Below are 24,190 nucleotides of genomic sequence, written 5' to 3'. Positions count from 1 at the left end.
AGCATTATTTGGTTGATTTGTTGTTACACAAATAATATTGGCATGCCCTCTCTTTAGGAGCTGCAGCAAATATTCAACTGTCATCGGCTCAATGTTATTCAAATGACCATATTGATTTAATTTTTGAAAACTTATCAGACGAATATCTTCAATTTTGCGCATATCTTGTTGCTTTGCAATATAGTATTCATTGTCGGCAATAAAATGAACTGTAAAGGAAAAATAATGAAAAAAATTTGAAAAGAAAAGAATTGTGGAATAATTGCATCTTACCATAGGTTGGAGCCAAAGTTTCTTCGGAAATTTGTACAAATTTTTTGGAGGAGGGATGAGAATACATAATTTTTTTGTAGATTTTTAGCCAAAATTTTATTTTGAATTTTAGTTTTGTAATGACATAATAGGTTCTTCTTCTTTTTTGTTGTGTGTGTACGATAAAGTAAAAAATAGCTTAAGTCCTTATACCGGGTACTTCTAATTTAATACCTAAATTTTCTTCTTTAATTGGTGTTGCTGTTGCTGAGCTTTCGCCATCCTTTAAACCAAAATCGGGATAAAGTTTTGCCACCTGTCCAATGGGAGTGCATAATCGTCCTGAAAAATCGGTACGTTTGCTGCACTGTGAACGTTCAGCACTAGTCACAATATCGAAGAGCGATCTTTGTCCCACATTACTAAAATTACGTTTGGTGCCTTTCGAGATATGACCACTACCCGAGTTGCTGGCATCCATAGAATGTGGTGGTGATAGCGGGGAATCTGTTGTTGCTCTTATTATCGCCTTACCGCTTGCATCTCCTGCAAAAGACTTTTATGGAAATTTTGAAATAAAAAACCTAAAATTCAAATAACTTACTTGTGGCATCCAATTCGGATTTAACGGTGGCATCACCACAGGCCGCTCTTAGTTTTTGTGTATTCTCCAATAAGACTTTGTGATAGGGTGTCGGGGCACAACTTTTTATTATAAACTCCAATTCAGAAAAGAATAATGTATATTGATCCACTTTCTTGTGGCCTTTTATTCTGCAAAAAAATAAATAAATAAATAAAAATAGTTTCGGGTTAGTTTAAGAAATTATTCAAATTATAATGAAATTGTAGCCTTTTTTTCACTTTTGTATGTCTGGGTTTATACATGCAACTTTTTTAAGCAACTCTGCGGCTGCTCTCTTTTATGCCTCTCACATCTAAGAACTCAGCAGAGTTGCTTACAAAAGTTGCATGTATTCTGAAGTAACTTAAAGACCAGAGCCAAAAATAATTTTTTCTGTCTCCCCCTTTTAAACCTCACCTATTGGCATTTAAATTGGCAAATGGTAACAATTCCCTTCTCGTCGATGCCTTATACAATTCATACATATTTTGTAAGCAGTGCAGCTCATCGGTTTCATCCATATCTTCTTTGGCAATTTTCCGAAGAAAATTTGTTAGCCAAGGTAGCGAACGTTGTAGATTGAAGACAATTGTCGTAGACAATGTAAGCGGGAAATATGAAGATCTCTTGTACAAACGTTCTCGGGCCACATTTAAATTTTCTTCGGGTTTTGCCTTGGACTTAAGTGGAACCAGACGATGAGCTTTTATAAATGACGCAAAATCTGCAATACGATAATCGGTAATACGACCACCGGGACCTTCGGATATGGAAGGCGGATCTTCTAGACAGGAACGTGTAATTTGTAAAGCATGTATGAAGATTTCTCCACCACGGGCCGATAATAAATGGCTAGTTGTCTTACCACCAGTTTTCCTACAAAAAGAAGAAAATATATGCGAATCCAAATAATTTATCGATTTTCAATAAAAATCCCTTACCTAGGCATTTCCAAAAGTACGGAGCGACCATTAAGCAAAAAATTAATAAGACAAGATGAAGGTCTGCTGGTGACATCAACCGGGGTAACACGATGCTGTGCCAGACACGGTGGACATGCTGACATATCAGATGCTCCACATCCTCGTGGTGTACACCATTTCAATGTAACGGTCTCGTATTCTGCTCCCTCTTTTATGCTGGTGGGTAGTAGAGCCTCATTGCCACAAATTGACGTGTGGGCATTGCGGGCATGCAGTATTTCTACATCATAATTGGCACTGGAATTGGCGTTTTGTTCTTCCTAAAAAAAAAATCAAAATTATTATTCCATTTAAAATCGTTCAATCGCAAACCTTTACCTTCATTGGTATACCCGTCACAGTTGTACTGGCCAAATCATAATGACTCATTATTAAATGTGTTAGCTTATTGGAAATCTCGGGAGCACTTGTGGTATGAATTTCCGTTGACAGACATGGTGACAATTCCATTTTTACCCTATTCGTTACCAGCGTTTCCATATTCATTGGCACCATATTAATGATCACCAAATGACAATGATCAATGGGTAGGATTTTCTTTTGTGCCATGGCCACGGTATTCTGTTGCATTAGAACATTATGAAAAATGTCTTCCAAACTTTTCATACTTGGATTATCTCGTGCTGAGGTGATACATATTACGCGACCTTTATTGGGAATTTTCTCCATAACACCTGTTGCAGCTCCCTCTTGATTTTGCAATAGAGCTAATTGCTGTTCCGTGGGCTCAGCCAGCGCTTCTATGGCCGCCCTAAGACCATGAATCACCGAATAGTCGGAAGATTGTGGTGTATTACGTTGTGGCACACCAACCAATGCCATTGCATTCAGGACATGTGACATATTTTGAGTGGCAAACTTCCATGTATTCACGATGTGGGCAGCCGTATCACTGACAATAAAACGTATTAACTTGCCGCGGGGAAATAGATCCCAAACAATGCGACAATATTCTATGGACGATTCTACCGACGAAGTCCATAGACTTTTACTAAATTGTAGATTTTGTTGTGATGCTGCCGGCAACGGTGGATCCGTGGGGTTATTTGACTTTCCTTTAAGAAAGTCCAAGGGTATATAATCTTCACTGGATATACTAAAATATTGGGTATGATCCAATACGAATATGGTCTTTTGATTTATATCGTACATTTTTATAAATTTAAATCAAACATATATGTATAAATGTACCGGGAACAGACTAATTTCACAATTTCTATTCCAATCCAAACTTCCTTTGTGAGCCTTTAACCGAATCAACCGAATTTAAAAACGTTCCCAATGAATTCATTAGGGAGTGACAGCGACAACCAGATTTGTTGTTTACGAATGTTGTGTGATGCTAAATGAGTTGTTTAGAACGAGACATGGAATAATGCCAATCAGCTGATGTTTCTGCCTACAAAATAGGGATACAAAAGTCGATTTTCGACAAACCAATTTATATATTGATATGACATCTAAATTTGAACGATCTAAAGGCGGGATCACATGATTGCCGCAATGCGCCAATTATTGGTGCATTTTATATGCCAATCGTGTGATTGCACAATTTATTGTCCAATGCGACAATCAAAAATAAATTGTGCTGATTTGCGGCAATCAAATACAACTCTGGTACGACAATCGTGTGAACTGTTAATAGACAACCTTGCGCAAATTTAAAGTTGAAAAATGCGTCAATATTTATTGTTTTCTAGTGCGTCAATCAAAGAAGACAATACGCGTCAATAACCTGATTTTTTTTAAATAATATTTTTTCTTGTGTTTGTACCGTCAACATTTCTTTGTCGTAAGTAAAGTAAAGTTAATTTAAATTGTTGTATTTGCTATAATTATGTTCATATTATGTATTTGCAGCTTTAATATGGAATTCGGTGATTGCATTGTATACGAAAATTCAGCTGAGCTTGAGTTCTTTTCCCCCGATCAGCAACCAGAAACACCTGTGCCGAAAAAAAGAAAAAAACCAAGTGTAATTTGTTCCTGGACCTACACTGCAATACAGGAGCTGATACAAGCTGTGGAACAGCATCCATGTGTTTGGCAGTATTCATCCACCGAGTACAAAGATAGGAATAAACGGGAGCAGGCATGGCGGGAAATTGAAAAAATGTGTACAGGGCACACGGTGGAAGACTGCAAGGCCAAATGGTGCAACATTAAAACGGCCTTTCAAAATGTAAAAAAAAAACTAAAATCAAAATCTGGTCAGGGAGCCGAAAATACCATACCACATTGGCCGCATTGGTCTGCAATGCAATTTTACAACGACCACTCTGTGTCAAAAATGTCAAGTACAGTGTCAACATTAGATTTGGATGACTCTGGAAGTACTTCACAACATGCCGCTGCTGAGATTGTAAAGGTAGACAAAAGTGACATTTTGCAGCGTGCAGTTAAGTGTTTAGATGCGGAGGAAGATAATTGGCACGCGATTGGGATGTATTTGGCATCACAAATGCGAGAAATTGCCAAGAAAAACAAGAAGGCTGCGAACAAACTGCATTTCCAGCTTGTCAAAGTCGTAATGGATGCAGCTTTGGAAGCTGAAGAAGATGATTAAGCCTTGATAAATTTTTTGCGTTATATTTCATTTTTTAAATTGAATTTTTATAGTATGTATATGTAAGTTTTTGTTTTGTTATTTTGTTTGCAATATTGAAGTACCTTCCTAGTCCGTATTTTTTTAGATAATAAAAATGAATTAAATAAAACTAGTAAATTTTCTGATTTTAAATTAAAGTTTAAATTTTATTTGATATATAAAATTATTTATATATTTTTATATTGCCAGCTCAATTCTCCAATAGGAGACATGAAATACTTTTCCATTTCATCCCGAACAGCCTTTGCTTCACTTGTTATATAAGAACTTGGAACATTTTCTGTTCCACTCACAGCATCTAGTGGGAAGTCATTTCGCCATGTACCAGGAATTAAAGCACCGTCCTCATCGTAGCGATCAACAAGCAACGACGTTGTATAATTTAAATTTTTTTTTAACAAAAAATTGTGTAATGCACAGCAAGCTAGAGTTGTAGAGGTTGTTTTCTCTGCATTAAGCTTGGAAGGGCGTGAAAAAATTTGAAATCGCTTGACCATTATGCCAAATGCATTTTCTACAACACGTCGTGCTCTCGATAGCCTGTAGTTAAATATTCTCTGCCCTGCAGATAAACTTTTACCAGGATATGGCTTCAGCAAATGTTTCTGCATGCGGAAAGCATCATCCGCAACCAAAACAAATGGAACATTTGCTTGACGACCTGGCAATGGTTTTGGAAGTGGCAAATTTAGCTCATTATTGTTTAAAGCACGTTGAAAAGTACAGTCTCCAAAGACTCCACCATCCGACACACGACCATTACAGCCAACATCAACGTATAAAAAGTTGTATTCGGCATCAACAACTGCCATTAGCACTATACTATGTGTACCTTTATAGTTATAGAAGGTGCTTCCTGAATTAGGTGGTGCTATAATTTGCACATGTTTGCCGTCAACCGCCCCTATGCAGTTCGGGAAGTTCCATAGTTTGTTAAATTTGAAAGCAACGACATTCCATTCTTCCTGCGTGGATGGTATCTACATACATATCAAAAGAAATAATAAGTCAATTAAAAAGCATAAATATGTGTGTATTTAGATTTTTCATACCTTTATGTATGCACCTTTTAACGCTTTATAAATAGCATCACAAACAATTGGTACGAAAAGTGATATGGTATTTGGGGCAACACGGAAGAAGACCGAAAGACTTTTATAACTGTCACCAGATGCAAGAAATCGAAGTGTCACAGCTAAGCGTATTTGTTCGGGAATAGCCTTTCGCATGTTTGTGTCTTGTTTTTTAATATATGGTGACACTAGTTGCAACAATTCGATAAACGTTTCGTCATCCATCCGGATAAAATTTTTAAACAAAAACTTTTGGTTTTCGATTTCCCGGAATTCCATTAATGTTTTGTCATATGCACCATCAGTGCTTCTTTTTGTGAGCCACTCTCTGACCCACGTACTTCTATTTACTTTTTTTTTCTTTTCTTTCCTTTCATTTTTCTCATCGTCAAATGCACACACCATAATTATAGCTGCTGCAATTTTCTTTTTTTTTTAAAGAACACATCTTAATAAAACAAATTTTTAAATGCTTTAACATTTTTAATAAACAAACTTTGACACATAGCAGCTGCTTCTGATATTTGCCGTGTAGTAGAACAATCGTGTGACTGAAGTTGGACAATAATTGTCACTTGATGGTTTTGAGACAATATGCGGCAATCAAATTTATGAAAAGTTGGACAATCATGTGACCGCAGAGAATTTGATTGTGACAATTTATTTATTGTAGTAAAACTTTGGACAATAAAAATTGGTTTAAATTGGCGCATTGCGACAATCATGTGATCCCACCTTAAGAAACCAGATTATTTGAGAATCCAGCCCGTGATGGTCACTTGACAATACGCAGATAAAGGTCAATGGTCTCATAAATTTCTTCAATCTGAGGAATATGAAAATATCAGCACCAAATCAACAGCCACACTGTATATCACATAAGTTTCTGAAATTAATCTTCCAGCCAAAATAATTTTCGATAGAAAACACATTCCGATAAACAATTGGGCTAAGATATTGGGGGTAACATTCGACAGCCATTTTAAATCGTCTGCGAAAATCACTACTATTTGCGACAACTGAGATGTGGGGACATAGTTATCAAGTCGCTGGTCGGTAGCACTTGATGCGTTCACAAGGAGATCTTGTTTAACAGAGTACCTCGGCATCATTTGTCGATACTGAACCTTACGAAAAGGGCACTAGAGTGAACATCTAGATTAACAGGTCTATAAAACGGGTCTGAATGGCATTAATACAGATGCAGTCAAACAAGCAATAAAACAATATCTTAAAAATGTTACACTCATAGACCATTATACTCTCTAGCCTTCAAATTCTCTACGGAAGCGGTCCATACAGCTTTTCTGAATTTGGATACATTGGTGATATTTTGCTTGTTTGATAGTGTACCCTCTCATTTTTGTCATTCAACAGGCAGCCACAAAAGTATTCATGGTTGTAGGACAGTCAGTAATCGATAAAAGAGTTTTCAGTCAAAAATGATAGTGTGTACTCGCCTTAAGGTATGAATTCGCCACCCGGCAGACTTTGTTTATATGCCATATGTGTACATCATCGTGGCTCATGGTATAATAATAAAAGGTAACAGCAAGTGTTGTTGTACAAAAACCAATACAACAACCACATGGAAATTTGTTATTGTAAGTTCTACTAGTGTCAACTCATTTGACAGAAAAATGTAAAGAAACAAACAAATTATCATCAAATTATTTTTATTTTGAAAATGGAATATTTTCGAATCCTCAAAATAAAAATTGAAAAACATGAATGAAAATCTATCAAATTTATATTTCTATCGCTTCCACATCTTTCCTTTAATTGAGCCATTGCCATATATATGTGTAACACATATGACAATGCTGGGAATAGCGAGTAATTCCTTCAAGAAGATTTGCTTCCTGAAACTTTCCCAGCAGGCAGATTGAGTAAATTGAATACGGGGGCACATTAATAAAGAACAATTTAAAATTGTTTGCGTTCCCAATTTTCCTGTTGGGTGATTTTTAAATACATAATTTGTCAAATTCATATTGACACTAGTATTACGTTGGAATCAAATCAGCTGGGATTTGCTGTTACCTTTTATAATTGTACCATGATCGTGGCTTAAATAACAGAGTAAATGTAATTTTTTGCATAGAGCATGAATACCCCTAATCATTCGATGTTTCTACTTGAACTCGACATGCAATGTTGCCAACCATTAGAAATATTACTAAATACAATTTGACAGATGTTCAAATAACGAACAGATGTTTTTGTTTTGATACATCATCTTATTATTGCATCATGTATCAAATGGTCAAAAGTCGACCTACACATCCCTGACCAATTACGTCTGCGACTGTCATTCTATTATCACGTTTTTGCAGAAATTGTGAAGTGAATGAGTGTGGAAAAATTTTCGTTAAATTTCAACGATTTTATCTATTAAAACCCACTTTTTAAATACAAAAATACGTAATGTCTTGGTTATTGGGAAGAAACAGGCCCCAACAGCCCCAAGATTTGCCACCCAGTGATGGGGGAAATCCTGATGGTGAAACTGCCGGCGAACGGTCTGGGGATGCACAATTGACAAAGGCTGAGCGTAAGGCAATGGAAGCTTATCGTTTCGATTCGTCAGCCTTGGAGAGGGCTGCTGAGGCGGCACGAACTTTGGAAAGGTCAAGTAAGTTAATTTCATCACCTTATCAATTTATTGTGGGTTGTAATATAATCAATTTAATCTGAGCATTGGAAGGTGGTGGGGGTTGGGGGCAGAAAAAAACTTCACACACAATTGCATAACCGTTTGTGTGTGTACATGTGTAGTTTTCGTATTTGTATTATTTGGGTAGCAATAGCAGTGTGATTTAACATTAATTGAACTTTGTGAAATCTTTTACTTTTAAGAACATGCCCGCGAAGCTTTGGAATTATCCAAACTGCAGGAACTTACCCGTCAACAGGAATATCAACAAAAGGTTAAGGAGTATGAGGCCCATATTGAACAGGCTAAGGTTGAGCAGAGGCGTATCGATCATGAGGAAAGAAGGAAAACTTTGATTGTAAGTGAAAAACATATACGTTTTTTATTTATAATTTATTTATTTATTTATAAAAAATTATTTCCCTTAGGAAGAGACCAAGCAACAACAACAACGTGCCCAATACCAAGATCAATTGGCCCGTAAACGTTATGAAGATCAATTGGCCCAACAACAACGTGTCCAGGAGGAGAACTTGAGAAAGTAAGTTTCAGTAAGGCATATTTACATAATAATTACTTAATCTACGGATTTTTATCTTAGGCAAGAAGAAAGCGTTGCCCGCCAGGAAGCTATGCGTCGCCAGACCATCGAACATGAAATTGAAATGAAGGAAAAGAACCGCCTGAAACTTCTTGAACATGAAATGAGAGTTAAGGCCAAGGTGGATCGCGAAAATCGTGATATCAATTTGGAACAGATTCGTTTGAAGGCCCAAGAACAACGTACAACTATTTTGGAGGGTATCAAGTAAGGGCATTTTAAAATCTATCTTAAGACAACATTTGCATTTATTTTTATTTTTTCTATCATAGGACTGCCGGTACAGTCATTGGTACTGGTGTTGAAGCCATGCTAACAGATTGGGATAAGGTTTTGACCGCAGCCGGAGGCCTCTCATTGTTGGCTCTTGGTGTTTATGCCGCCAAGGGTGCCACAGGTGTGACATCACGTTACATTGAATCTCGCATTGGCAAGCCAACCTTGGTAGGAGAAACATCCCGTTTTGCCATTTTGGATGCTGTACAACATCCCATTAAATATGTCAAGAAACTTAAATCGAAGCCGGCAGATGCCTTGCAAGGTGTTGTTCTGAACCCTAAGCTAGAGGAACGTTTGAGAGATGTGGCTATTGCCACGAAAAATACTCGCATTAATCGCGGTATGTATCGTAATATCCTGATGCATGGTCCCCCCGGTACTGGTAAGACTATGTTTGCCAAAAAACTTGCCGAACATTCCGGTATGGATTATGCTATCATGACTGGTGGCGATGTTGCTCCCATGGGCAAGGAAGCCGTTACTGCTATACACAAGGTGTTCGATTGGTCTCAGACCAGCCGTCGCGGTTTGCTGTTGTTCGTGGACGAAGCTGATGCCTTCTTGCGTAAACGTTCCTCGGAACATATTTCGGAAGATTTGAGAGCTGCTCTTAATGCCTTCCTGTATCGTACATCTGAACAAAATTCCAAATTTATGTTGGTATTGGCTTCGAACACACCCGAACAATTCGATTATGCCATTAACGATCGTTTGGATGAGATGGTGGAATTCACCCTACCCGGTTTGGAGGAACGTGAACGTCTGTTGCGTCTGTATTTCGATAAATATGTTTTGCAACCAGCAGCCGAAGGAGCCAAGTGAGTTTCTTCTTGATTTCCCCCCTAACTTTTGTGAACTAACAAAATGTTTATATTTTTTTCTTTCAAGGCGCTTCAAATTGGAGCAATTCGATTATGGTGCAGCTTGTTCGAAAATGGCTAAAATGTGCGAGGGCATGTCTGGTCGTGAAATTTCCAAATTGGGTGTATCCTGGCAGGCTGCTGTATACGCCTCCGAAGATGGTGTTTTGACCGAGAAGATGGTTTTGGATAGAGCGGAAGCCGCTGCCCAACAACACAAACAGAAGATGGCCTGGTTATCGGAACAAGAACGTTTAGATCATAAATCTATCACAGGTGGAAAGACGAATTAGAGTTAAGTTGAGATCTTCATTCATTTACTACTATTTAGTTAGTACTATATCACTAACATTACAACAAACCAACCAATCTACCAATCTACCGTTTAACATTAACGCTAATTAAGTTTTAAGTTTAGACAAAACAAAAACAACACAGAGATAAAAGCAGAGCTTTCCTGATGTCTGTTGACTGTTAATTGAAACAAAAAAGAAGTACAAAACTGCAAAGCTTAATAAACTACTGCCATATCCCACAGACAAACAAACACACACACAAATAGATCAAAAAACCAAAATCAATTGTACAGAGATGTAATTTAAGATTTTTATTGCTGTTTAAATTACGTCTCTCTTCTGAATGGGAGATTAACTAATCACACACAGGGACTTCTTTTTGTTTTGTAAATAATTCTTAGTATTCTTAAGATTTATATTTGTTGTTTAAGAATCATTTGTACTACTAGACATTGAAGGTGAGATGAGAAAAAAAATGTAAATCAGAAAGGCTTTGTTATCTGTTTGAAAAAAGAAATGAAATACCCATTGTTGACTGCTGAATAACGCACTTTACCAAATATCATACAAATCGAACTAAATTGCATTTTAGGGAAATTTATATTAAACTTCTCGCATTTGTTCGTTGAAAACTTTGGTGCGAAACAAACAATATATTAGTTTAAGCAGTAATTTGTTTTCTTTTGTTTCTTTTTTTATTATATTTTAATTTTTTTTATTTACAATGTCGCATTTTTCGAAAAAAAATATAAAACATAAATGTGTTAAACCACTATTATTAATATAAACACAAAAACAAATAGAGAATGTTCTAAATAATTTTAAAAAAATGGTTGATGTTTTATTTGGGCGGGGTATTGTGTATAACATTTCAGTATGAAGAATAATGGAAATATGGGTGGTTGAATATGGTTGAAAAATACGTCTCGATGAAAAATTTACTCAAGAGAGGGTATCTTTCTTAAATTTATATTTTAAAATAATTCTGAACTTTTATTTGAATTTAGATTAGATAGATTTTCGAAGCTATTTTTCATTTAATTTAAACGAAACAGCTGAAGTTAAAACCTTAAAATTTTGGGTGAGGGTCACTTTTGGTCTAAAGGTGACAGATAAGGCTGTGTTCTTGGAAATTCGTACTAGAACGGTACGAAAAGTACTAAATGTGATACCATTTGTATTTGGCGAGCCGGTAGAGCTAGAACTCTAAAATTTGGATTGAGGGTCATTGATGGACTGTAGAGTAGATGTACCAAAGGGTTTTTGGAAATTTGAATTATCCAACTATCCGAAAAGTACGAAAATGTATTAAATTTGGTGCAATTCCATAGCATGTGAACGGATAGCGCTAAAAACTTGAAATTTGAAATGCAAATTAGGGTTTAGAAGTAGGGTCGATAAAAGGATATGGTTATGATAGCGTGTTCTCGTGTGTACGAAAAGTACTACATGGTACTATATTTGATACAAATTTGATTTGGAGGTACAAATCGAGCCGGAATCCTGAAAATTGAAAAGTACTAAATCGTACTATAATTGGTACAATTTGAATTTGTGGAACCGATAGAACTGGTACAATGAAATTTGGAGTTAAGATCATTGTTGAGGTGTAGGATTGGTGTATGTAGGAAATTTTGGAAATTCGTACTAATGTGTACTATATGGTACCAAATTTGGGTTTGGTTAAATTCTTGACATTTGAAGTTAGGACCATCGAGCCGGAATCCTGAAAATTGAAAAGTACTAAATCGTACTATAATTGGTACAATTTGAATTTGTGGAACCGATAGAACTGGTACAATGAAATTTGGAGTTAAGATCATTGTTGAGGTGTAGGATTGGTGTATGTAGGAAATTTTGGAAATTCGTACCCAAATTTGGTACCATATAGTACACATTACTATATGGTACCAAATTTGGGTTTGGGTGAGCCCATAGGGTTAAATTCTTGACATTTGAAGTTAGGACCATTGTTTGGGGTTGACATGTGCTAATTAGGAAGTTTTGGAATTTCCTACTAAACTGTGAACTAAATTTGGTACAATTTAAATTATGAGTGAACCGATGTAGGAAGTTTTGGAAATTTGTACTAAATAGTACCAAATGTAAAGCGATTGAGCTGGTATCTTGAAATTTGACGTTGGGATACCTTTAGAGTGTAGTATTGGGCTTTGTAGAAAGTTTTGGAAATTCGTACTAACGTGTACTAAATTTGGTATAATTTAAATTTCGGGTGAACCAATAGAGCTGGAATCCTGAAATTTAGAGTTAGGGTCACTGTTGAGGTGTAGGATTGTGATATATAGAAAGTTTTGAAAATTAGTACTAATGTGGGCAGAATGGTACCAAATGTGGATTTGGGTGAAACGATAGAGCTGGAATGCTGAAATTTCGAAGTAAGATTCCTGTTGGATGCTATTATGGAAATTCATACTTATGGGTACTAAAGTTGGTACAATTTGAATTTTAGAACTGAGATCTAATGGAGCTGGGATCCTGAAATTTGGAGTTAGGATCATTGTTGGGGTGTAGGATTGGGCTATGCAAAAATTGTTGGAAATTCGTACTAATGTGTACTAAATTGGAGAAAATCGGTTCAGTTTTAGATATAGCTCTCATATATAGGTTTGTTGATTTTATGTAAATGGTGTATCAATATTACTCCGATTCACCGAGTACAGAATTAGGTCTAGATTGATGTATACGAAGGTTTGTTAAAATCGCTTTAGATTTAGATATTGCTCCCATATATAGTTTTGTCCGATTTTATGTAAATGGAGCACCATACTGCCAATTTTTGTCCGATTGAGACAACATTTTGCATAGAGTATTTATATTACTACAGATTGAAATCGGTATAGCTTTCGGTATAGCTCCCATATATAATTTCGTTCGATTTTGTGTAAATGGAGAAACATTCTGTTAATATATGTCCGATTGAGGCAAAATTTTGCACTGAGTACTTAATTAGGACCTGTTCGATTAGGACGAATTAGTACACAACCAAATGGAACCTAGAATACCATGTATTGCATTTTGTGTCGAGATACATTTTGGATAGCGCACTGTGCTGCAGCATTTATATGAACAAAAGATTGACAATCACATGACATAGTGCCTTTTCAATGGTATTAAAAGTATATTGTACATATGAGCATATCTTGTACATACCCAAAGTGGTGAAGGGTATTATATAGTTGGCCCCGTCCGACTTTTGTACTTTCCTTACTGCTTTTTAGGAACATGAAATGAAGCTAGGGGCGAAAAAAAAACTAAACTTGGGACACTTACCCTATATACTTAATGACAGATTCAATTCAGGATTTTTGCAAAGTGGTGAAGGGTATTATATAGTTGGCCCCGTCCGACTTTTGTACTTTCCTTACTGTTTTTTAGAAACATGAAATGAAGCTAGGAGGCGAAAAGGAAAACTAAATTTGAAACACTTACCCTATATACTTAATAAGGTCCCCGACAGATTCAATTCAGGATTTTTGCAAATGGATGAACAAGTTTAATACACATTTTATCTTACAGAAGTTGGCTGAGTAAGACTCAGGACCTTGGAAGCCAAGACTCCAGCCTTCATAAAATTCGCTTGTTAATCGTCTTTCTGCCAAGACTCAAGCGACGTCGTACGCAAACCTTCGCCAACAAATGGTCTGTTCCAGTACTTTTTATACCCTCCACCATAGTATGGAGGGTATATTAATTTTGTCATTCCGTTTGTAACTCATCGAAATATTCATTTCCGACCCTATAAAGTATATATATTCTTGATCAGGGTAAAATTCTAAGACGATCTAGCCATGTCCGTCCGTCTGTTGTAATCACGCTATCTTCTGAAGGAATTGAGATAGGGTGCTGAAATTTTGCATAGGGTTGTCTTTTGTCTGCAGGCAGGTCAAGTTCGAGGATGGGATATATCGGTCCACGTTTAGGCATAGCTCCCATATAAGGGTACCCCCCAATTTTCGGTATTTTGGGGTTCTTGAGCGCGTTTTTCAAGCGAATTTGTAGTAAATGTATCCACAAAAAATTATAAATATAGGTCCACTTTTTCTTGTAGCCCCCATATAACGGTACATCCTAATTTTCAGTATTTTTTGGGTTTTTATCGTATTTTTCACCGAATTGGCTGTAATTTAGTATTTTGAGTTCTTAGCAGGTACCAAATCCCTCCACAAAAAAATTTAAATATAGGTCAATTTTTTCGGATATCCCCCATATAAGGGTACCACCCAATTTCGGTATTTTGGGGTTCTTGAGCGCGCTTTTCAGCCGAATTCGCTGCAATTTTGTACATTGGGTTCATATTGCGTACCAAATATCTCTACTAAAAATTATAAATATCGACCCACTTTTTCTGGTAGCCCCCATATAAGGGCACCCCAAATTTTCGGTATTTTGAGGTTCTTAAGCGCGATTTTCAACCGAATTCGCTGAAATTTGGTACAGTGGGTTCATATTGCGTACCAAATATCTCTATTTAAAATTATAAATATCGGTCCACTTTTTCATTTCAAATACCTGTCAGTATACCTGTGGTGGAGGGTATCCAAAGTTCGGCCCGGCCGAACTTAACGTTTTTTCACTTGTTTAAAGTGGGCCACACACGTCAAACATGTGCGTTCGATCGGTGTGAAGCTCCTAGCCCACACACGTCAAACGGATCCACAAAACTTCATTTCGAATTTATTTTTGAAGCGTTAAGATGGACAGCGATAGCGATGACGGAAAAAAGGCCAAACATTTTTATTTAATTTAAATGTATTAAATAATTTTATTTCATTCCGGGAAAACATTTTTATTTGCCAGACTGTAGAATATGTGTAAAAAAATATCAAAAAATCTTCCAAAACGTTTTTTTGCATATGTTTGATATTGTCCGCTGATGTGCACTCCACGAAATTTCGCAACAAATGAGAAAATATCCACACACCAGCCCACAGACGTCAAACATGTGCGCGTCGCACAACGAAAAATTAAATTTTTTTAATTTCTTTCGATCGGTGTGCGCACCGGCAAATCGGTGTGAACACCGTACCACACACGTCAAACATTGCTTCGATTCACACCGATCGAACGCACATGTTTGACGTGTGTGGGCCACTTAATAGTAAAGCTAGTAAAAGGGAAACATTTCAAGTCTCAGAGTACAAAATAATTTGAAAAGTTCGGGAACGCAAATCTAGTAAATATGCCAAAATTAGATGGCAATACTTCAAAATCAACATAACAAAAAGTTTACAAAGAGAAAGCCATTTTGTTTTGTGCTCTCTTAAATTTGATTCAATGCTTTACCAGTTTTATGGGTTCAGGAACGGTTTTCGAGTAAAAAGTTGTAAAATTAGTAGATTCTTTTAGGTTTTGGAACGGAGCTAAAATAAAAACGACGACTGAAAAAATTGAAAAACGTTCCACCTGCTAACGAATGGGAGGAGAAGACAAAATGACCGATAAAGATGAACTCAAAATGGTATAACCGAAAGTTTACGAATGAGGTGGGATAGAGACTAAATGGAAACCGTGTTGTTTACGAATGAGGTTTAGGCAAATTATGATTAGGGATAAGTAAATCGACTTTTGATTAATCGACTTTTTGTATTGAAAAGTCTAATGCTAATGCCATGTACAGACGAGCGTTGTTCCCTCTCTCATTCGTGGTTCGACCCCCATGGCGGGGGTAATATAATTTACATAAATAATATTGGAAAATTCATAATTAAAATGCAAGCTACCATATATTTTACCAATCCGATCATCAGTTTCAAAAAATGCATATATATATGAAAAAAAACTAAAACGCTATTTACATTAGACCATTTTATATGCGTAATGGAATTAACAATTTTGTTATACTGGATTAAATAAATCCGGTACAATTTGAACGTACTGTAATTTTTAAATCAAATCCTGTAACAATTTTTATAACAATTTAGAGCTCGTTTAGACTAATAAATCCACTCGATCCCAAACGTCAATTCTATAGCGTATACGTCACGTTAATCATGTTCACAAATTTATTTATTTATACAGTGGATTATATTTGTCGTATATTTTATGGAAATGACGTTTGAGATCAAGGGGATTTTGTAAATTTAAACGTAGTCTTAGATAACTTACACCGTCCACCTCTTCGCTATTACGTATAGTGTACGTTGTACTTATATAGCTACTAATCAATGCAACAATTTTCCCTCGTTTTTTTCAAATAGGGTTCTATAGTTACAAAAAGCAACCAAGACAAAAATCAATTTCTAAATCTTTAACTGCGAAGTAAAAATGCATAAAATAATTCATGAAAATCACAATTGTTTATATTTAAATCATGTGAAATTAATTGAACAACAATATGCTGAATTTACACACGACAAAGAACGTTACAAATTAAAACCCGAACTGTTTAATTTTAAACCCAAAACCGCCGCAGAGGACAAAAATGTGGGAAGCCAAAACAAACGTAAAGCGGATGCGGAAAATGAAGAATGTGAGGAACTAAAGAAATTAATACAACCGTTTCGTGAAGAAATTCAAAATTTAATACATCAAGAATATGTGAAGTATTTGGAGAATATACCACGTACGTGGGAGGAGAAATTAGATTTTCCTAAATTCCATGGTGCCAATGGAACAACGGATTTCCAAACAACCAAATTTCAGGAACATGATTTTATAATACCACCTTATTGTAAATTCTATAACCACAATATCAATGATGTTCGACAAATTTTACCTGAACTCGAGAAATATGATCTAATAATTATGGATATGCCATGGCAAAATAAATACATTAAACGTCTGAAGAAAGTCAGGGACTCCTTGGCCTATCACATGCTCGATAATGATAGTTTACAAAATATACCCATACAGGAAATGATTCACGCCAATTCATTGGTTGTACTATGGTGTACAAATGCTCCACAACATTTGAATGCAGTGCAGAATGATTTCCTGCCCAAATGGAATTTACAAATTGTCCACACTTTAAAATGGTTTAAATTTAATACGGAGGGAAATTTGATAAGTCCCATAAAGGCGCAGGGTTATAAACAACCATTTGAAACGGTCTTTATAACATGTCATAAGAACAGAAATTTAAATAATTTGGATGGCATAAAAAGCATAGATTTTATTGCTAGCCTTCCGAGTATTATTCATTCCCACAAACCACCGTTGGCAATGTGGCTGAGAGAGTTTCTTGATGATTCCGTTCACTTTAAGGGTTTGGAGATTTTTGCCCGCTATTTACAGCCACAATTTACCTCAATTGGATTGGAAGTACTAAAATTAATGGATAAACGTTTGTATAATAAAATACAAAGTTGATGCTATTATTGGAAAATAAAATTGTTTTTGATTTTGAAGATTGATTACTCAAGATGAGCTTTATTATAAATGGAAGGTAATTTTGTTGAGAAAAATATATAATATTTTTAATGATTGAATTTTAAATATTTGTATTATAGAATGGAAACATCAATCAAATACAATATGAGTTTCAAATTCGAATAGAACATATAGAACATCTATATCGGGCTACAGAAGGACAACAGAATGTCTTTTATCTGCAAAGGAACTACAGAAGGATTTCTGCCAATATAAAACTTCTTATCCTTTCCATACTTTTTAACATGAGCTTAATAGTATTCTTGTTCGTATAAGGCTTTGGTCCTTGAAAAATTCGTTGACTATAAACTAAATTAAGAGTAAACTATCAGATTTGGATGACAAACGTATGACCTAAATATTTTTGCTTGTTGTCTTAATTTTTCAATGATGAAAAGATTTAATTCGAATCTCATATTGATTTCAGAGGAAAGTTGTTGGTGTTATTCGTAGGTTTTATACCATAAGCATATATCTTTCACCATGGGTTAAGAAGAGATTAGGTTATGCTATATTTCATTTCGGACGATAACAAGGCAATAAGAAATATAAGGAAGATATCAAAAGCTTTCAAAATGAAAGATATGGGAGAAGTATTAACGGTTCTTGGAATGAAGATCACCGGAGGCGTAGATAATATAAAAAATGATCAAAGTAAATATATTTCAGAAATTTAAGAATCGGTAAAATTCTTACCTTAACATTAAACCTTTCTAAGTTATAGTGTTCATTTGAAAATTTATTTTCATTGTTTTTTATTCAGTTTCATTTATTTTGTCATTTTTTGCAAAACCACAACTTAACAGATATCACAGGATAATTGGAGACAATACAGATTTAAAATAAATAAATAAAAGCCTTTGAAAGCAAAAAAGAAAACAAAAAAGGAAATTGATTTCATCTTCTTTTTTCGATTTTAAGGTTTTGCAGTTGTTGTTGTTGTTGGACTGGTAGTAGTAGTACTTGTGGCACTGATGGTTGTTGTGGCGATTGGGGCAGTTGTCGAAGTGGTCGTGGTCGTGGTGGTGGTAGTTGTTGTTAATGTTTTTGCAGTACTATTCCTAAAATAACAAAATTCGATCAGCAAAATGGAAACACATTAAAAATTATAAAAATATAGGTTAGAATTGAACCAGGGACCAATAAAAATATATATTAGAATATGTATTACCTTGTAAATTGGTTTGTTAAAAAAGCAAGTTAGGGTGTACTCTATAATTCTTCTCTTGTGTATATGTGTGTTACATCTTCCACGGTACCCAAGTGTATGGTATTATCCTCCTCTTCCTTTGTAATAACTTTGGCCTTGTCATTTGTTTTTGGTTGTGTCTTTGGTTTTAAATTTTTGGCTTGTTTTTGATTATTTTTGGGTATATAGCTAACCGTGTTTGTATCATTACTAACTGTTGTTGTTGAGTGCAATGACTTGCCTGAATCCTTCGAGGAAGGATCAGGACTTGTTAGTGTAATTTTCGAACCATAAGCAATTCTGCAATAATTAAAATTATGTCAGACTGATGAGTGTGTGTGTGTGTGAATGTTTTTCAAGTGCATAATTAAATAGGATTATTTTCAATACTGATTTTCGAGTTTCATAAATGCTTTGTTGAGTGCACTTAAATGTCTAAAATTTAAATACCTTTTATTTATATTTACAGTTTTGGTTTTTGGGGGGTAGCATGGCTATAGGCATTAAATGTGCTTGCATTGCTAGCTAGCTAGCCTATTGACGTTGTCGGCTTGATCCTCGCAATTTTTGTGGTTGTCTAGCATTGAAAATTTTTATACATTTTTTTTTTGGTTTTCGATGGCAAATAGAAATATTTACACACACATAGAAGCATTAAAATGAAAAAGATTTATATTTACCTATCTCTTGTCTGCATCGAAGCTTCTACATCCAAATTTCGGGGCTGACGAAAATCACATTCCAATGAAAATGCCGAATCACCGGGTGTTATTAACTCGGGATCGTTTTGAATAACAACAATATTCGAATAGAGTTCACCATCCTTAACCGTTTGACACTGATCCAAGGCAAAACTCATTTCCAATGATTTTTCACCCGAACTTGAGGTGGGTTTTACAAAACACGGTGCGGTTTGTTTGTAAAAACTACCGCGGGTGTACATAACACCAGTGAAGGGCTTCTCTGTCTCCAGTACAACATGCATTGAATCGGAGCCACATTTTAAATTGACTTTTTGTATGCCCTGATCGGAACCTTCAATTTTAAAGGTATCTGAAAGATCTTGTTCCCAGATTTCTGTAAAATAAAAAAGAAACAGTTTAACAAATCATATAAAAGAAAAATTGCCAATATCGGTCCATGGTCCACTATTTATACCCTTCACCACTCTGTGATAATACCCTGTATCACGTCTTTGTGCATATGTTTGTAACAGGCAAAAGGAATCGAGATAGACCCATGGTTCCTTTTGAGAATATAAACAGAATCACTCAGTCGATTTATGCATGTCCGTCCGTTCATGTATATTTGTGAGCAAAGTACAGATCGCATATATGATCCGATTTGGATGAAGTTTGGCACAGGTCATTTATTTGGCCCAAGGACGAACCCTATTGAAATTGAAGAAAATCTGTTCAGATTTAGATATAGCTTCCATATATAGTTTGGTCCGATTTTATGAAAATGGTGCACCAAACCTCCAAGTCTTGTCCGATTAAGACGAAATTTTGCACAGCGTACTGAATTAGGTCCAGTTTGATGTACGCGAAGTTTTGTTGGAATCGGTTCAAATAAATAGTTCACCAAACTCGCAACATTTTTCCGATTGAAACAAAACTTTGCACAGCGTATTGAATTAGGTCCAGTTTGTTTTATGTGAAATTTTGTTGAAATAGGTTCAGATTTAGATATAGCTCCCATATATAGTTTCGTCCGATTTTATGACTATAGTGCACCAAACTCCAAATATTTGTCCAATTGAGACAACTTTATGCACAGCGTACTGACTTAGGTGTAGATTGATGTACAGGAAGTTTTATTGAAATCGGTTCAAATTTACATATAGCTTCCATATATAGTTTCGTGCGATTTTATGAATATGGTGCATCAAACTCGCAAATTTGTCCAATTGAGAAAAAATTTTGCACAGCGTACTGAATTAGGTATGGTTCAAATTTAGATATAGCTCCCATTTATAGTTTCGTCCTATTGTAAATGGTGCACTGAAGTCCCTATATATGTTTCGATTTGAACGAAATTTAGTGCAGCGTACTAAATTGAGTCTAGAATGATGTGTGCTGAGTTTCCTGGAAATCGGTTCAGATTTAGATATAGCTTCCATATACAGTTTCGTCCGATTTTAGGTAAATCGTGCACTAAAGTCCCTATATATGTACTGTCAAGTTTTGTCAGATAATATGTAATTTTGTGGTCCTAGACTAATTTTCCAGCGAAATGACTGGCATTACGAACTGGAATTTGACATCTATTTTTCGGAATATTTGTTTTTAGAATCTATATCCATATTTCTGCAAATCCCCCATACAAAGGTCACTCGTAATTTTCGGTATGTTCAAGGTCCTAACCCCATTTTTCAAACTAATTGATTGGGGTTGATATTTCGTTTTTTCCCGCAGCATCGATTTTACATATTTTGAACGTTTAACTGATTTGGGAGGATATGAAAAATTCGGCTCGAAGGAACTTGCGGACGTTTTTAATTGTTTCAAATATTAATTTTTTCCAACTGAGAACAAGACGGAGGATTTGTGTGTGTGTGTGTGTAAAGCCGGCTCTTAGCATTCCTAACCGGTTTCTCAGTTCATTCACTAAAATTTCTTTTTGTGTTCTTGCGTTTAAGGTTAAGAAGTTGAGACGCCAACTGTAAACACCTGAGTTTTTATTGTAGTTCCATTTACCTTGTTGTTGCTGCTGTTGTTTTTGTTGTTGCTTTTGATGATGATGATTGTCTTTTTTGGCCAAACTAAGCGTCACGAAGCAGACACTCAAAACAAAAACAGTTAGAAATGAATTTCTGGACATAACAAACATTTTTTCGATTTTATTAAATTAAAATTTATTTTTTTAATTAAATTTTCTAATATTTTTTTATTAAGTTTTCTATTTTTGAATCACGCTAACAAACGTTTTGTGTTTACGATTTAGTGTCCAATAGTCAACTGATGATTTGAACGCTTTGTCTGAGCCATATAAAACCCCTGTCAGCCATGGCCAATTGAACGCAAAGAAAGAAATGTGGGTATGGAGAGTGAGAGAAAGAAAGAGAGCGGACGGGCGAGCGGGAGCTGCCGATCATAGAAAGAAGAAAACAACAACAACGAATTGTGTAATTTCTGGCCAAAGTAAAGAAAGGAGAGAAATGATTAACTGGGGCTTACAGTTTGGTTGAATCTTCATTACAAGGAGACCATAATGTAAGCTTCTTCTTTTGGTGGCCTATCTAGTCCACGGTAGAGATGATAATGGTGATATTACCTGGCACCACCAAATCCATATGTGTGTGCGTTAACATAAATAATATCATTATTGTTGCTGTTGCCTTAATAAACAAATAGGTGGCCTTTAACTCTGGTCTATTGTGTATTTGTTGTTGTTGTTACTAAAAACGTGTCTGTTGCACTAGCAGCAACAACACCAACCAACATCGTACGCAATTATTACAGTTTTTTATTACGATTTTTGCAATACGATTATGTTGCATCGGGAAATGTATTGTGGTGTCTGCACATCAATGCACACATTACGAACATAATTGAATATTAGGGTGGGTAGAACGTCACGTATTTTATGGGAATTTTTCTGGTTATATTTGAAGTTTCCAAAGGATAAATTGCAAATTGCGGGAAATAAATAACAAAGTTATTATGATTTTAGAACGTACACGTTTGTCCAAAAACGTGCGGTCCCTGACGTATGCCTTACAGATTTCTTTACTGTCCATAATGTGTTAATATTAGTCCTTTAAAAAAACCGCTTTCATCTCTATTTAAATTTTAATTTTCAAGTAGAAGCCCTTTCTTTAAATTTATTACATAATTTAATTAACTTCAAACCACCTTAATATTCATCGGTGCAACCAATGATGTTGCAAAGCAAAGAAAGCAAGGAAAACAAAACGGAACAATTATTTTGGGAGTTTTCCGCATTTGATGCTTGAGTGTTTCTGTTACTAACACAGCGCGGTGCTGGCGGCCCAAAACAACAATTTGGATTAACTTCCGAAACAACATTTCATGAGCAGTGAGCAGTTGCATTCGACAATGATTTTTTTTCTTGGTTTGGTCATATCGCGTGTCGGTATTGGACGGAAGTAGTTTATAGATTACCTTTCTAGTTTGGATTGTTAACACAAAAAAATGTAACAATAAGAGAAACAAGAAGAAAATTTATATCATTTGTAATGGTTATTAAAATATTGACACGTTTTGTGCGCATGGGTAATTTAATTTCCCCTCAAAGGAGAAAAACATAACCTCAAAATTGAACAAGTAAACAAAACCTCAAAACAAGCTAAATTTGTTGCTTTATAGATTTCAAAAAGATCTAATGCACGTTTATTAAAATATTTACAGAAGTACTCCTGATTGGCATTAAGAAAAAAAGTTCTTCAGGAAAATATAATCTCAAAAAGTTGAAAATTAAACATAAGCGGTATCGTTGTATAGGGAATAACCCAAGAAATTAGACTCACACCCAAAAATGTTTTCCAAAAACATTTTGTAATTTGATGGGTACATGCACCCACTCAATTGCAGTTAATTTTGTTGGAAAATGTTCCTAACATTTAAAAATCGACAAAATGCTGAAAATCGGATATTTTGTTATAAGGAAGCCTGTTCATGAGGAAATATATATACATGTTGGTAAGGAAATATTGTACCCAATAAGAATAAAAAAATATCATATTATATTGAAATGATTTGGAAATTATAACCAAAATTTTCAAAATACCGAAAATACTCATAACTTTTGGTAGGAAGATTTTCTATCCAATGAGTACCCAAAATATTAAATTGTAACTATTTAGGTTGAAAAACGTGTCCAAAATTCCTTAAAATATCGAACATTTTGGTAAACTCTATATGGGGGCTATACCTAAATATGGATCAATACTGATCATTTTTGTAGGAATATTTTCTATGCAATGAGAGAGAACCCAAAATATTAAATTATAGACAATTCGGTTGGAAAACGTGTCCAAAATGCTGAAAATTGAGGTTACCTCTACACGGGGCATATACCTAAATATGGACCAACATTGATAAATTTTGATATGGGAATTCTTTATTCAATGAGAACACAAAATATTAAATCCCAGTTAATTCGGTTGAAAAACGTGTCCAAAATTCCTTAAAATACCGAAAATTGAGGTTACCTCTATATGAGGGCCATACCTAGATATGGACCAATATCGATTATTTTTGATAGGGAGTTTTTTTATTCATTGAGTACCCAAAATATTAAATTATAGCCAATTCGGTTGAAAAAATTCTTAATATTTTTGATAGGGAGATTTTCTATTCAATGAGAACCCAAAATATTGAATTACAGATAATTCGATTGGAAATTTTGCCACCA

The 24,190-nt window shown here is 35.2% G+C and overlaps 6 protein-coding genes across 7 annotated transcripts; 3 read left to right on the top strand and 3 right to left on the bottom strand.

Moving 5' to 3' along the window:
- Positions 1 to 451: 451 nt before the first annotated feature.
- On the bottom strand, positions 452 to 3,026 carry LOC133327953 (protein asunder). The gene is made up of 5 exons (XM_061536498.1): positions 2,179 to 3,026; positions 1,819 to 2,120; positions 1,295 to 1,753; positions 857 to 1,026; positions 452 to 798 (listed from the first exon to the last, which is right to left on the bottom strand). The coding sequence occupies exons 1-5, from the start codon at positions 3,010 to 3,012 to the stop codon at positions 452 to 454; spliced, it is 2,112 nt and encodes a 703-aa protein (XP_061392482.1). The 5' UTR covers positions 3,013 to 3,026.
- A 314-nt stretch (positions 3,027 to 3,340) lies between these two features.
- On the top strand, positions 3,341 to 4,537 carry LOC133327926 (uncharacterized). 2 transcript variants are annotated; one of them, XM_061536462.1, is made up of 3 exons: positions 3,349 to 3,477; positions 3,561 to 3,652; positions 3,721 to 4,537. In XM_061536462.1, exon 3 carries the CDS (start codon positions 3,728 to 3,730, stop codon positions 4,424 to 4,426), a length of 699 nt encoding a protein of 232 aa, XP_061392446.1. In that variant the 5' UTR covers positions 3,349 to 3,477; positions 3,561 to 3,652; positions 3,721 to 3,727; the 3' UTR covers positions 4,427 to 4,537. The 2 variants fall into 2 exon arrangements, with proteins under 2 accessions (XP_061392445.1, XP_061392446.1); XM_061536461.1 differs by having other exon boundaries at positions 3,341 to 3,652.
- Positions 4,538 to 4,608: 71 nt separating this feature from the next.
- On the bottom strand, positions 4,609 to 6,276 carry LOC133327917 (uncharacterized). The gene is made up of 2 exons (XM_061536453.1): positions 5,521 to 6,276; positions 4,609 to 5,448 (listed from the first exon to the last, which is right to left on the bottom strand). Exons 1-2 carry the CDS (start codon positions 5,944 to 5,946, stop codon positions 4,636 to 4,638), a joined length of 1,239 nt encoding a protein of 412 aa, XP_061392437.1. The 5' UTR covers positions 5,947 to 6,276; the 3' UTR covers positions 4,609 to 4,635.
- A 1,679-nt stretch (positions 6,277 to 7,955) lies between these two features.
- On the top strand, positions 7,956 to 10,297 carry LOC133327908 (ATPase family AAA domain-containing protein 3A homolog). The gene is made up of 6 exons (XM_061536444.1): positions 7,956 to 8,176; positions 8,401 to 8,555; positions 8,626 to 8,738; positions 8,799 to 9,005; positions 9,071 to 9,895; positions 9,966 to 10,297. The coding sequence occupies exons 1-6, from the start codon at positions 7,969 to 7,971 to the stop codon at positions 10,228 to 10,230; spliced, it is 1,773 nt and encodes a 590-aa protein (XP_061392428.1). The 5' UTR covers positions 7,956 to 7,968; the 3' UTR covers positions 10,231 to 10,297.
- A 6,221-nt stretch (positions 10,298 to 16,518) lies between these two features.
- LOC133327952 (N(6)-adenine-specific methyltransferase METTL4-like) lies at positions 16,519 to 17,562 on the top strand. Its single transcript, XM_061536497.1, has one exon. The coding sequence runs from the start codon at positions 16,519 to 16,521 to the stop codon at positions 17,560 to 17,562; it is 1,044 nt and encodes a 347-aa protein (XP_061392481.1).
- A 1,404-nt stretch (positions 17,563 to 18,966) lies between these two features.
- On the bottom strand, positions 18,967 to 22,136 carry LOC133327951 (uncharacterized; the record flags this gene model as incomplete). The annotated part of the gene is made up of 3 exons (XM_061536496.1): positions 22,088 to 22,136; positions 19,492 to 19,888; positions 18,967 to 19,111 (listed from the first exon to the last, which is right to left on the bottom strand). Coding segments are annotated over exons 1-3 (591 nt in total), but the record flags the coding sequence as incomplete, so codon positions are not given.
- Between the last annotated feature and the right edge of the window lie 2,054 nt (positions 22,137 to 24,190).

Source organism: Musca vetustissima, unplaced genomic scaffold (genome assembly GCF_032173495.1).
Source record: "Musca vetustissima isolate MV318-11 ecotype Yass unplaced genomic scaffold, APGP_CSIRO_Mvet_v1 utg13007, whole genome shotgun sequence".
Lineage (NCBI taxonomy): Eukaryota > Metazoa > Arthropoda > Insecta > Diptera > Muscidae > Musca > Musca vetustissima.
This window is presented reverse-complemented; position numbering and strand designations above follow the sequence as displayed.

Coding starts and splice junctions, on each gene's coding strand:
- LOC133327953 (XM_061536498.1), bottom strand. CDS start 3,012: ATGTACGATATAAATCAAAAGACCATATTCGTATTGGATCATACCCAA. Junction 1,754..1,818: donor GTACTTTTGGAAATGCCTAG/GTAAGGGATTTT, acceptor TTCTTTTTGTAG/GAAAACTGGTGGTAAGACAA. Junction 799..856: donor ATCCGAATTGGATGCCACAA/GTAAGTTATTTG, acceptor AGTCTTTTGCAG/GAGATGCAAGCGGTAAGGCG.
- LOC133327926 (XM_061536461.1), top strand. CDS start 3,728: ATGGAATTCGGTGATTGCATTGTATACGAAAATTCAGCTGAGCTTGAG.
- LOC133327908 (XM_061536444.1), top strand. CDS start 7,969: ATGTCTTGGTTATTGGGAAGAAACAGGCCCCAACAGCCCCAAGATTTG. Junction 8,177..8,400: donor ACGAACTTTGGAAAGGTCAA/GTAAGTTAATTT, acceptor TTTACTTTTAAG/AACATGCCCGCGAAGCTTTG. Junction 9,006..9,070: donor ACTATTTTGGAGGGTATCAA/GTAAGGGCATTT, acceptor TTTCTATCATAG/GACTGCCGGTACAGTCATTG.
- LOC133327917 (XM_061536453.1), bottom strand. CDS start 5,946: ATGGTGTGTGCATTTGACGATGAGAAAAATGAAAGGAAAGAAAAGAAA. Junction 5,449..5,520: donor TAAAAGGTGCATACATAAAG/GTATGAAAAATC, acceptor ATATGTATGTAG/ATACCATCCACGCAGGAAGA.
- LOC133327952 (XM_061536497.1), top strand. CDS start 16,519: ATGCATAAAATAATTCATGAAAATCACAATTGTTTATATTTAAATCAT.